This window comes from Piliocolobus tephrosceles, chromosome X, assembly GCF_002776525.5.
Source record: "Piliocolobus tephrosceles isolate RC106 chromosome X, ASM277652v3, whole genome shotgun sequence".
NCBI lineage: Eukaryota > Metazoa > Chordata > Mammalia > Primates > Cercopithecidae > Piliocolobus > Piliocolobus tephrosceles.
In genome coordinates, this window is record NC_045455.1 from 18,184,062 (window position 1) to 18,198,606 (window position 14,545).

Below are 14,545 nucleotides of genomic sequence, written 5' to 3' on the forward strand. Positions count from 1 at the left end.
GTTTTTCTTTCGTAATACTTAATGCCAGACTGTACCGCAAAAGCTCTGCTTATGTTTGCAATGTCAACATATTATATGACTGGAAACATTTCCTTTAAGACCTATCAATATTAGGCTGTAAAATCTGTATTGATTTTTCCTCCACTTAATGGCCAGTGGCCTCTGAATAGTTTTAATATTCATCTCTTCATGTGGAAGACTGGGCACTGTATGCACTGACTTCTTGTGTTACCACCTGTTAATAATCTTTATCATCTGTCATGTGGAATCGGAGTTCCAAATGCTTAAAATTTAATCAATTTTTTAGTATGTTAAATAAATTTTTCTCAGCATTCCAACTCCAAGACTCTGTGTCTCCCTCTCTACCATTCTTCAGCAGGAATATACATATTGATCAAAGTACACACATATGAATTTGCCAATTATTAATCTGAATTTTAAGTCCTACAATGAGTTTGGACAAACTATTCCAAGTAACCTAAATTTACTTCAAACAAAGCTTAACATAAAATGATTCTGAAATATATGAATCCTGTGCTTGTATTTTTCTCTAAACCAAATCCAATCTAATTATAATTATTCTTACATACATACAAAATTGTTTTAATATAACTTTTAAAAATGACTTGTAGTTTTGAAATTTAACTTGTTCTCCCATCTTAATGCCCATTAAGATTTCTCTCATAGAATTAAGTACAAGTTGAGTACTTTCCTATGAAATAATCACAAAAATATGATTCCATGCAAAAGTTGGAATTTAAAACATACCATTTACAATCACACTAAAAATACAAAATACTTAGGTATACACTTTTTTAAAAAATGTAAAAAATACATACAGTATCTGTACATTAAATTAAAAATTGCTGATATAAGATATCAAAGGAGACCTCAATAAATGGAGACATCCCTACTATGTTCATGCATTGGAGGACTCAACAAAATAAAGGTGTCAATTCTCCCCAAATTAATCTATAAATTTATTACAACTCCTATTCAGATATCTCAAGACTTTTTATAAACACAGACAAGTTTATTCTAAAATGTATATGGAAAGACACCAACCTTAAAATATCTAAAACAATTTTGACAAAGAACAAAGGAGAGAAGAACCACTTTACCCAATATTAAGGATAACTACTATTAAATAAGCAGGAGGCGGCTGGGCGCAGTGGCTCATGTCTGTAATCCCAGCACTTTGGGAGGCCAAGGTGGGTGGATTGTTTGAGGTCAGGAGTTCAACACTAGCCTGGCCAACATGACAAAACCCCATTTCCACTAAAAACACAAAAAATTAGCCAGGCGTGGTAGCGGGTGCCTATGATCCCAGTCACTAGGGAGACTGAGACAGGAGAATAGCTTGAACCCAGGAGGCAGAGGCTGCAGTGAGCTGAGATCACGCCACTGCACTCCAGCCTGGGTGAGAAGGCAAGATTCTATCTCAATCAGTCAATTAATCAATAAGCAGGAGGCCACTGGCCTGAGGCCGTCTCCATACTTTCAGTTTCCACTTAATGAACTACAACCTAACTTAAACTGAAAATCTAACTTAAGAAGGTAATAACAGTGGTGTCTCGGCCAATCATAAGCAGCCAAGCTGCTACGAATCACAGGCAGGTAACTGACCAGACCATATCCAAATAAGGCAAAGGCCTAGCTGTAACCAATCAAACGATTTCTGTACCTCACTTCCGTTTTCTGTCTATAAGTACTCACTGCCCACATTGCAGAGCCCAGCTCTCTGACTCTTTTCTGGTTGTGAGGAGTGATGACTTCATTGATTATTCTTTGCTCAAATAAACTCTGCTAAGTTTAAATTCTCAAAAATTTTTATTTTAATACTATCTAGCTATAGTAATAACAGAGTGCAGGAATGACAAAGGGACAGACACATACATTAAAGGATTGGAATAAATATCCTAGAAATAGTCCCATAAAAGTACAGTCAACTGATTTTTGAATAAGGTGCAAAAGCAATTCAATGAAAGAAAGAAAGCCTTTTCAAAATATGGTGCTGAAGGAATCTGATACCTAAAGGCAAAACAAATGTATTTCGACCTAAACCTCATACCGTCATACAACAATTAACTCAAATAGACTATGGGCTTAAAAGTAAAACATAAAACCATACAACTTTTAGAAGATATGAGAAAAGTTTTAGATCCTAGGGCTTAGTGAATACTTCTTAGACATGACACCAAAAGCACAGTCTACAGAAGTAAAAACAAAAATCAACAAATTGAACTTCATCAAATTTAAAGACTGAGGAATGCATTCAAAGATGGCTGATAAGAGGTATCTGAAAGCCACCTTCTTCACCAGGAAGAAACAAAATAGCAAGTATAGATCATCTAGGAGAGAACACTGGAGTCCCAACAGAGAAGTGACAGGAAACACCTAAGAAGAGGAAGAAGGGAGAAGTAAGGCAGCCTGCTTGGCTGGGATAAGAGCCCAAAGAGGCTCCAAATGCGGGTAAAGAGTAAGTAAGTGATCTCCAGCAGTCCACATTCCCACTGTGGACTCCTCCAATCCTAGCTGGAGCGCCTGTCAACCCTTGTGGGCCCTGAAAGTAACCTGTTGCGTGAAGACTGCATGATGGCATTGCTGCAAAGGAGATCACACTGGATCCTACACACCTTCCAAGTCCTATGCACCTACAACATGGTGCCCCTGTGAGAATACAGCCCTTACCAGGCCGCATCCGGCCCTGGGGCCCACCCAACAGTTTCTGCATCTCCACATCCATTGTGCCCCACTGACATCCCCCCACCTGCAGATGTCACTGCAGCTGGCTGCTCCCAGCACAGCCAAGCACAAGCCATTAGCAGCAAGCCCCCCACCCCAGGAGCAAGATTGCTACACATTTTAAAATGTACTGAGCACAGGCTCTCTTGCCAGCAGCTGCCACCTAGGGACAAAGTGTGTGCTCCCCAGCCACCTGCCTACAGCTGCTGGCACTGAAAAAATCCCCGCCTTACCCAGTAGCAGGACTGCAGCACAGCCACTGCTGCCCCCACCCAAGCACTTCACTGAAAGTCTGGGGGTCACCCCTCCCTTACCCACCACAGCCAGAACCTGTACACATCACCGGGTGGGGGGCTGAGGATAGTTCTGCCTGGCATGGTTCACTACCTCTGCCTCTGCCCAAGTGCCCAAGCACCCTATCCTGGGGCCTGGGAATTTATCTGCCCAGTCTATCCCCATTGGTGCCTGATGCACTCCTTCCTGGAGCTTGAGGGTGAGCCCACCCAGCCTGCCATACCACCACAGTGGCACACACCAGGACACACCACCTGTGGCCTGGGACTGCCCACTCAGCACAGTGTAGCCATCGCCAAGACCACCTCAGACCAGCTACGATCCAAAGGGTTGTCCCACCACTGCTACTGTCATTGCCCAGACCACAACTGCTGCCCAGGGACCCAAGGACCCGCCCACCTGTCCAGTCCACTGCTGCCATTCCCTGTACCAAAGTAGGCCACCTGGAGGCCCAAGAATTGGTCCACTAATTCTTGGTTGGACCCACTAACATAAATGCCAGTATATGCCACCTTAGAGTACTAAGTTACGCATGTTTGGCCTGCCACTGCCCTCACTGGGGCCCAAGAACTGGCCTATCTGGCATCCCCATCCCCTGCAAAACTACAAAACAGCTTCCAGTAACAATTGTATCTTAAGCCACTTAAGAAATCACAGACACCACTGACACTGATTACAGTCAGGCAAATTATATGGATACTATACTACTACACACACCAAGAATCAAAGCCGAAGTGCCCTACCCAACCAAAACCATAAATACATCTTAAGGAGAAAGTCCTCTCCTACAAGAGCAAATCCAAAAAATTTGAAGAAATGACAGTTACATTATTAAGAGATGCACAAATATCAACATGAGAACTTAAATATGAAAAAGCAATGAAATACGACACCTCCAAAAGAAAACAATAACTCTCCAGCAACAGATTCCAACGAAAAAGAAATGCGTGAAATGCCAGAAAAGGGATTCAATATGACAGTAAAAAAGTTCAGTGAGATATATGAGAACAGAGATAGACAATACAAAGAAATTAGAAAAACAATCCAGCATATGAATGAAAAATGTATAAAAGAGATACATATCATTTTTAAAAAGAATCAAACAGAAATACTGGAACTAAAGAATTCACTTAATGAAATTTTAAAATACATTTAAGAGCTTCAACAATAGACTACAGCAAGCAGAACAAACAATTTCAGAACTTGAAGACAGGTCCTTTGAAATAAGCCAAACAGAAAAAAAAACAAAAAAGAATGAAAAAGAATAAACAAGCTTATATGACATACAGAACACCATAAAGTAACCAAATATTTGAATTTTTGTTGTCACAGAAGGTGAAGAGAAAACCACAGTAATAAAAAACTTACGTAACAAAACGATAGCTGAAAACATCCCAAGTCTAGCAAAAGATTTAGGTATCGATAGACAGAAAGCTCAGATAACCCAAAATAGACTCAGTTCAAAAAGGACTTCTCCATGGCACATAATAGTCAAACTGTCAAAAGTCAAAAACAAGGAGAAAGTTCTGAAAACAGAAGATAAAAACATCTAGTCACTTATAAGGGAAACTGCATTGGACTAACAGGGGATTATTTCTCAGTAGAAACCTTACTGGCCTGCAGGGAATGGAATGATATACTCAAAGTGCTAAGAGAAAACTGTCAACCAAGAATATTACACCCAGCAAAGTTATACTTCATAAATGAAGGAGAAAAATAAAGTCTTTCCCAGACAGATTCATTACCTTATAGCATTTCAATTCTATAAGAAATGCTTGGCCGGGTGCGGTGGCTCAAGCCTGTAATCCCAGCACTTTGGGAGGCCGAGACGGGCGGATCACGAGGTCAGGAGATCGAGACCATCCTGGCTAACACGGTGAAACCCCGTCTCTACTAAAAAATACAAAAAACTAGCTGGGCGAGGTGGCGGGCGCCTGTAGTCCCAGCTACTCGGGAGGCTGAGGCAGGAGAATGGCGAGAACCCGGGAGGCGGAGCTTGCAGTGAGCTGAGATCCGGCCACTGCACTCCAGCCTGGGCGACAGAGCGAGACTCCCTCTCAAAAAAAAAAAAAAAAGAAATGCTTAAGGGAGTCCTAAACCTAGATGCAAAAGGACAATATCTACCATCATGAAAACACTCTGTATAAAACTCACTGGTAGAGCAAACACACAAATGAGAAAGGACTCCAATGTTACCACTACAGAAAACCACCAAACCAAAAAGATAAAAACAGTAAGAGAAAAACAAATGAACAAAGGATATACAAAACATCCAGAAAACACTAAACAATATGACCAGAATGAAATCTCACCTATCAGTAATAACTTTTCAAGGTTAAACAGATTAAATTTTCTTCTTAAAAGATTGATTGAATGGATTTTTTGAAAATGGATCTAACTATATGGTGCTTACAAGAAACTCACTTCACCTGTAAAGACACATGAAGACTGAAAGTAAAGGGACAGAAGACCTTCCATGCAAATGGAAACCTGAAGCAAACAGGAATAGCTATATTTAGATAAAACGTATTTAATGGTTTAAGAAAGAACCGTTAAAAAAAAAAAAAAAAAAAGACAGGCCAGGCATGGTGGCTCACACATGTAATCCCAGCACTTTGCGGATCACCTGAGGTAATAAGTTCGAGATCAGCCTGGCCAAAATGGCAAGACCCCATTTCTACTAAAAACACAAAAATTAGCTGGGTGTGGTGGTATGTGCCTGCAGTCCCAGCTACCCGGCAGGCTGAAGCAGGAGAATTGCTTGAACCCAGGAGGTGGAGGTTGCAGTGAGCTGAGATTGCACCACTGCACTCCAGCCTAGGTGACAGAGCAAGACTGTCTCACAAAAAACAAAAAGACAAAAGTCATTACATAATAATAAACAGATCAGTTCAGCAAGAGGATATAACAATTCTAAATATATATGTACCCAACACTGGAGCACCCACATATGTTAAGGCAAATATTACTAGATATAAAAGGAAAGACAGTTTCCAAGATAATGATAGTGGGGGACTTTAATACCCCACTCTCAGCATTACATAGATCATATAGACAGAAAATCAACAAAAAAAGTTGGCTATAACTGAACTTTAGAGTAAACAGACTTAACAGACATTCACAGAACATTTTACCCTAAAACAGTAGAATATACATTCTGCTCATTAGCATATGCAACATTCTCAAGGACAGATGTATATTAGGCCATAAAACAAGTATCAACAAATTTTTAAATATCAAAATCATGTAAGTACTTTCTCAGACCACATTGGAATAAAACTAGAAATTAATACCAAGAGGAACTTTGGAAACTATACAAATACATGAAAACTGGGTCAAGAAATCAAGACGGAAATAAAAAAAATTTTTTGAAACAAACGAAAATGGAAATACAACATACCAAAACCTATGGAATACAGCCAAAGCAGTGCTAAGAGAAAACTTTGTAGCAATAAACACATGTATCAAAAAAAAAAAAAAAGATTTCAAATAAACAATCTAACATGCATCACAAGGAACCAGAAAAGGAAGAACAAACCCAAAATTAGTAGAAGAAAAAAATAATAAAGATCACAGCAGAACTAAATGAAATTGAGACTAAAAAAACAATGCAAGGGATCAAAGAAACAAAGAGTTGGTTTTATGAGAAGATAAACAAATTGATAAACCACAGGCTAGATTAACCAAGAAAAAACGAGAAAAGGCCCAAATAATCAAAATCAGAAACAAAAAGGAAATATTGTAACTCATACCCAAGAAATATAAAAAATCCCCCAAAGACTATTATTAGCAGCTATCTAATAACAAACTGGAAAATCTAGAGGAAATGATAAATTCCTGGAAACCTACAACCTACCAAGGCTGAACCAGGAAGAAACAGAAAACCTGAACAGACCAGTAACAAGATTAAATCAGTAATTAAAAAGTCTCCCAACAAAGAGAAGCCCAGGACTGGATGGATTATTGCCAAATTCTTCCAAACGTATAAAGGAGAAATAATACCAACTCTCCTCAAATTATTACAAAAACTGAAGTGGTGGCAATTCTCCCGAACTCATTCTATGAGGCCAGAATTACCTTGAAACCAAAACCAGACAAGGACACAAGAAAGAAAGAAAGAAAACTACAGGCCAATGTCTTTGATGAACACAGATGGAAACATCCTCAATGAAATACTAGCAAACTGAATCCAATAGCATGACAAAAAGGTAAGACACCGGCTGGGTGCAGTGGCTGATGCCTATAATCTTGGCACTTTGGGAGGCCAAGGTGGAAGGATCTCTTAAGCCCAGGAGTTTGAGACCAGCCTGTGCAACAAAGTGCGACCCAGTCTCAAAAAAAAAATTAGCCAGGCATGGCGGTGCACACCTGTGGTCCCAGCTAATCAGGAGGCTCAGGCCAGAGGATCACTTGAGCCCAGTAGGTTGAGGCTGCAGTGAGTCATGTCTGTACCACTGCACTCCAGCCTGGGCAACACAGGAAGACCCTGTCTCAAACAAAAACGAAACCAGAAAACATAAGACACCATGATCAAGTGGGATCTATCCCAGAGACATAAGAATGGTTCAACATTTAGAAATCAATATGTGATACAATATACGGACAAAACAAAGGGTAAAAACCATACAATTATCTCAAAAGATACAGTAAAAGCATCTGATAAAATTCAAAGCCCCCCTCAGGACAAAAACTCTAAACAAACTAGGCATAGAAGGAACATATCTCAGCAAAATAAAGACCATTATGACAAATCCAAAGTTAACATCATAGCAAATGGGGAAAAATTGAAAGCCTTTCCTCTAAGAACTGAAACAAGACAAAGATGCACACCTTCACCACTCCTACTCAGTGTAGTACTAGGATTCCTAGGCAGACCAGTCACGCAAGAGGGAGAAATAAAAGGCATCCAAATTCAAAAACATGAAGCCAAATTGTCCCTCTTTGCAGATGGCATGATCTTATATTTAGAAAAAACAAGACTCCAAAATAAACTCTCAGAATTATTTTTTTTTTCATTCAGTAAAGTTTCAGGATACAAAATCAACATACAAAAATCAATAGCATCTCTATACACCAATAATGAAATCAGTTAAAAAGAAATTAAGAAGGCAATCCCATTCACAATAGCAATAATAAAAATACAATTCCCAGGAGAAAATTTAACCAAGGAATTTGAAGACTTCTACAAAGAAAACTACAAAATACTAATGAAAGAAATGTAAAAAGACAAAAACAAATGGTAAGACATCCTATGCTCACAAATCAGAATTAACATTGTTAAAATGACCATACTACCCAAAGCAATCTACAGATTCAAGGATATCTGTGATATCCTTCTGTGAAGGATTTTTTCACAGAAATAGAAAAAAAAATCATACAATTCATATGAAACCAAAACAGAGCCTGAATAGCCAAAGCAATCCTGAGCAAAAAGAACAAGGAGGCATCAGGCTACCTGACTTCAAAGTATATTACAAGGCTATAGTGACCAAAACAGCATGGTACTGGTATAAAACCAGACACATACATCAATGGAACAGATTAGAGAACCCAGAAATAAATCCATGTACTTACAGCAACTGATTTTTAACAAAGGGGCTGAGAACATATATTGGGGAGAGGACAGACACCCTCTTCAATAAATGGTGCTGTGAAAACTGGATATCTATATGCGGCAGATTGAAACTGGATCCCTGTCTCTAAGTACAAAAATCAACACAAATGCCTTAAAGACTTAAAACGTAAGACCTAAAATGATAAAGCTACTAGAAGAACACATGGGGAAAACGCTTTAAGACATTGGTCTAGGCAAAGTTTTTATGGCCAAGATCTCAAATGCACAAGCGAGAAAAAAATAAACAAATGGTATTATATTAAACTAAAAAGCTTCTGGGCTGGGAATGGTGGCTCACACCTGTAAACCTACCACTGTGGGAGGCCAAAGTGGGAGGATCACTTGAGGCCAGGAGTTTAAGACTAGCCTGGGTAACATAGCACGATCCCGTCTCTACAAAAAATGTTTTAAAATTAGCCAGGCCTAGTGATGCACACCTGTAGTCTCAGTTACTCGGGGGGCTGAGGCAGAGGGATCACTTGAGCCCAGGAATCTGAGGCTGCAGTAAGCCATGATCATGCCACTGTATTCCAGCATAGGTGACAGAGACCCCAACTCAAAATGTAAAAATAATAAGCCTCTGCATAGCAAAAGACATAATCAACAGAGTGGACAGACAAGTTGTTGACTAGAGAAAATACATACAAACTATTCATCCAACAAGCGGCTAATATACAGAATATACAAGGAACTGAAAGAAGTCAACAGTAAGAAAACAAAAAATCCCATTTAAAAATGGGCAAAGGACATAAACAGACATTTCTCAAAAGGCATACAAATAGCCAACAGCTATATGAAAAAAATGTTCAACATCACTAATCATCAGGGAAATGCAAATCAAAGCAATAATGAGAACACCTCACCCAGTGAGAACGGCTACCATAAAAAGACAAAACATAAGGGATGCTGGCAAGAATGCAGAGAAAAGGAACTCTCATACACTGTTGGCAGGAATGTAAATCAGTACAGCCACTGTGTGAAACAGCATGGAGATTTATCAGAAAACTAAAAACAGAGCTACCACACAGTCAAAATCAGTACATCAACGGGATACCTGTACCCTCATGTTTATTGCAGCGCTGTTCACAATCGTAAAGATATGGAATCATACCACATGTGCCCATCTACAGATGAATTAATAAAGTAAGTATGGGGGGTGTGTGTGGAGAGAGGGGGAGGGGGAGGGAGAAGGATGGGGAGAGAGCGAGAGAGAGAGGGAGGGGGAGGACGACGGGGAGGGGAGGGGAGGGAGAGGGGGAGAAGGGGAGAGAGAGAAAGAGAGAGAGAGTGAGAGAATGAATGAACGAGAATGGGATACTACCTGGCCATAAAAAAGAACTAAAATCATGTTCATATGCAGCCACATGGATGAAACTGGAGGTTATTAGTGAAATATAAGCCAGGCACAGAAAGACAAACATTGCATGTCCTCATATATATGTGGGAGAAAAAAAAAAGTTAATTTCATAGAGTTAGAGAGTAGGATGATAGACACGATAGACATTAGAGACTGGAAAGGGTGTGTCAGTGGGATGCGGGGATGAAGACAGGTTAATGGGTACAAACACAGCGAAGAGGAATAAGAGGTAATGCTTAATAGCAAAGTAGGGTAGTTAACAATATACTATTTCAAAATAGCTGGAAGAGAGGACATGAAATGTTCCCAACACACAGAAATGAAAAATATTCAGTGATGGATATTCTGAACACCCTGACCTGATCATCACACAGTCTATGCATATAATAAAGCATCACATATTCCTCATAAATACATAAATATACACAAATATTATGTATTAATTTAAAAATTAGACATTTTCTTCTACAAAACACCCTGTGAAAAGGATGAAAGGAAAAGCTTCAAACTGAGGGAAAATATTTGCAAACCACATATCCAACAAAGTATCTAAAATATATAAAGGACATTTAAAACACAACAATAAAAAAGCAAACAAGCCAATTAGAACATGGGCAGAAAACATGAACAGACATTTCACTGAAAAGGACTTACAGATGGCAAATAAGCACAGGAAACAATGTTCAACATCATTAGTAATCAGGGAAATCCAAATTAAAACCACAATATAGCAACACACCTACCAGAATGGCCCAAATAAAAAATAATGACAATACCAAATGCCAGCAAGAACGCAGAGGAATGTAAAATGGTACAGTCACTCTGGAAAGCAATTTGGTGCTTTCTTACAAAATAAACATGCAATAACCATACAACCCAGTAACTGCACTCCTGGACATTTATCCCAGGGATAACAAAAATTCATGTTCACACAAACATCTGTACAAGAATGTTCATGGCAGCTTTATTTGCAATAGTCAAGAAATGGAAACAACCCAAATGTCCATCAGCAGCTAAAAGGAACAAACTAAGTGGGATATGTAAAAACCTAGATAAATCTCCAGAAAACTATGCTGAGTAAAAAGAGTCAATTCTAAAAGGCTGTATAACATTTGATTCCAGTTATGTAAGATTTTAGAAATGTCAAAATTTAAGAAATGAATATCAAATTAGTGGATGCCAGAAAGTATGACTAGGGGGCCAGAGCAGCGTGGGATGGAAACTGGCATGGTTATAAAGGGTAACAGGAAGGATCCCAGGGTAAGAGAACACCAAGTCAGTGTCTTGACTATGGTGGTAGGTACATGAACCAACACATATGATAAAGTATATGGAATACATGCAACGAAGAAATGAATACTACTAAAACTGAAGAAATCTGAATAGATTGATAAATTGTATCAGTGTCAATATCCTGGTTGTGATACAGTGCTATAGTTTTACACTATAGATAAATTCATAGATATAAAAACAACTTTGTTATTGGAGGAAACTGGGTAAATGGTACCTGTAATCTCTTTGTATTATTTCTTACCACTGCATGAAAATCTACAATTATCTCAATAAAAATTCCAATTAAAACTAAAAGATTATTCAATACAGATATACATTCTCATGGAAGAATCCCTGTAACAATAGTAAGAGCAGTTTTAAGAACACACTAGCAGAAGTATGACTGCCAAAGAGCAATCCAAAAAGCAGAAAGTTTGTGAGAGTCCACCTTCTTATTTCTTAGAAGTTTTAATATTGATCACCGAAAAGACATTAACCCAAGGCCTATCCAAGGTACCAAGATCTCAGTTATCCAGAAGCATACATCCAATGCTTAATAAGGATTAATTTGTGCTAAAACTATATCCTAAATTATTGCTAAGACTACTCTACAGTTTAATTGGGAAAAAAAAATCAAAGTAACAGATTTAAGCATCTGCTAGAAGCCGAAACACATTCTCATGTTTTATAATTCATTCATCCACTTGACAAATGTTTATGCAACACCTTCTTTGAACAAAGTCCTGGGCTAGGGAAAGGTTACTCCGGCACTATCACCTCCCACCACCCGGCCTTGAGCCTGCTCTCAAGCGTCTTCCCAAATAGGAGGAGAGATCAGATAAAAAGAAAATGATAGCTAATTTTATTGCGACCACAAGGCAGTTTCTGATCCAATACAATTAAATGTTTTTTGATTTATCCACAGATGACAGAGTGTGGTAACAAGGGTTATGATAATGTTAGAAATTTTAGTTTTCTTTTCATAGCGGTTATCATCACAGTAACTATAAAAATGCAATATAAACTATAAAAAATGCAAGTAATAAACAGTGGCTTTATACCCTTTCTAGACCACTCCAGGAACAAACCCATGTAAAACAAAAATGCTAGTCTTTAGAACAAGCCAAATGAGGGCATAAAAAGACCAGCTGTCTCTAACCAAATCATTTTTTAGTATATACCCCCTTCAATGACACAACATCTGTAACATTCCTAACAAATCCAAAGCACTTTACACTTTGTAAAGCAGCCATAATGGATGACTGCAAAATTCCTTAAGAATCTGTTTCATTACTCCTCTCAAATCAAATGAAGGTCTCCAAAAGGATAGATCCAAAGCCCAGTAAGGATTAACAAGGGCTTTAAAAGCAGCTCAGCTGACATCTTTAGATTCTCATAGTGGACAAAGCAGAGAACAAGCAAGCTGTGTAAACTGAGTTAAGATTATGCATCTAGGGCCGGGCGCGGTGGCTCACGCCTGTAATCCCAGCACTTTGGGAGGTTGAGGTGGGTGGAGCACAAGGTCAGGAGTTCGAGACCAGCCTGGCCAATATGGTGAAACCCCCGTGTCTACTAAAAATACAATAAAAGTTAGCCAGGCTTGGTGGCGCATGCCTGTAATCCCAGCTAATCGGGAGGCTGAGGCAGGAGAATTGCTTGAACCCAGGAGGCGGAGGTTGCAGTAAGCCAAGATCGCGCCACTACACCCCAGCCTGGGTGACACAGTGAGACTCCGTCTCAAAAAAAAAAAAAAAAAACCAAAGATTATGTATCTACTGGGTACGCTTTACCTTCCAACTGTTAACAGGATTCTTTGATGTCTGCCATCAAATAGTAATTCAGGATTTGCGATTCTTAAATACATAAATCAGGCTATTCTCTATATTCTCTATTTACTTACTGTCTAAGACTATTGACTCTTAGCTATAAAATTACTATTAACTGTCATAATATAAAAAAGGTCCAATATGTTCTCTCAAAATAACATCTTCCTACAGTCAAATACAAATTGAACTTACCACTTTTTTAAAATCATCTTCTGCTTCATCAAGTTTTCCTTGTTTGAGTAATAAGTGACCTCTCTGTAATCTTGCCTAGAAAAAAAGGGGGCGGGGAATTATCTTGAATATTATAGATTTCTAAATCTTTTTAAACACTAAGAATAAAGCTAAATAAACAAATTATTAATATTTATTTTTCCAACTGCACATCTGACTTGACACCAAGAATAATTCCTGGAACCAATGAATTTGTATAATTTTTCTTAAAGTATGCTTCCTTAAAAATACTTTCTAGCCAAGAAAACCGAAAACATGTCCACACAAAACGTTGTACATGTATGATCACAATGATAGCCAAAAAGTGGAAATAACCAAATTCCCATCAACTAAATCAATATACAAATATATCCATACAATAGTATTCAGCCATAAAAAGGAATGACATACTGACATGTGCTAAATGAACGAACCTTGAAAACATTACGCTAAGTGAAAGAAGTCAGACACAAAAGGCCAAACAGTATACGATGTTATATTATATGAAACAAACGTTTAAGTGGTTGCCAGGAGCTAGGGGAGCAATGGGGAGTGACCGCTAATAGGTACAGGGTTTCTTTGGGGGTTGATAAAAGATCTTACAAGTAGCTAGTGGTGACCACTGCACAACTTGTGAATATACTAAAAACCACTGAATACTTTTAAAGGTAAGTCTGATGGCATATAAATTATATCTCAATTTGTAAAAATACTTTTTGCCCTACAATAAAAGTTGTGTATGTTGGGACTTTACCAAAGCCTCTTCCCTTTTAACATGCATCAGTTTCTCCCCCTTCATCTGATATTCCTCTTCTTCTAATCTGTATAATCCCATTTCTTTCAAGAATACCAACTCTGTATGACCAATGAAGCCACATCAATATTCCACTTAACCCTATATACATTACTTTTACAGTACATAAAATTTTCCTAACCCTGTTAAATTTATCAATACAATAAAAAGCAAGATTAAACTATCATAAAAAGCCATTTCAGCTATCATAATACTAAGAAAATGAGCCATTTAACCTTTGTGAAAGGTTGTGCTTGCTTAGCTGTGTAAGATAAATCTGAAAAATATTTGGAATTCCATCTTAAATATTAGTAATATCTCAAATCAAACATTCACCCCATATCTAATCAGTTATCTCAAATCCTTCTCGAAATACAGTAGGAAATAAATAATAAATGGTTATCAAATTAATTCTGAAATCATCTAATTGGTCA

General features: G+C 38.2%; 1 protein-coding gene across 2 annotated transcripts in view; it reads right to left on the reverse strand.

Moving 5' to 3' along the window:
- The window catches only part of LOC111546581 (dnaJ homolog subfamily C member 3), a 107,848-nt gene that overhangs the window by 48,237 nt on the left and 45,066 nt on the right, over window positions 1-14,545 (reverse strand). For both annotated transcript variants that reach the window (XM_023218049.2, XM_023218051.2), the window contains exon 4: window positions 13,301-13,375. In XM_023218049.2, the coding sequence (XP_023073817.1) occupies window positions 13,301-13,375 (75 nt within the window). The remainder of the gene's footprint in view (window positions 1-13,300; window positions 13,376-14,545) is intronic.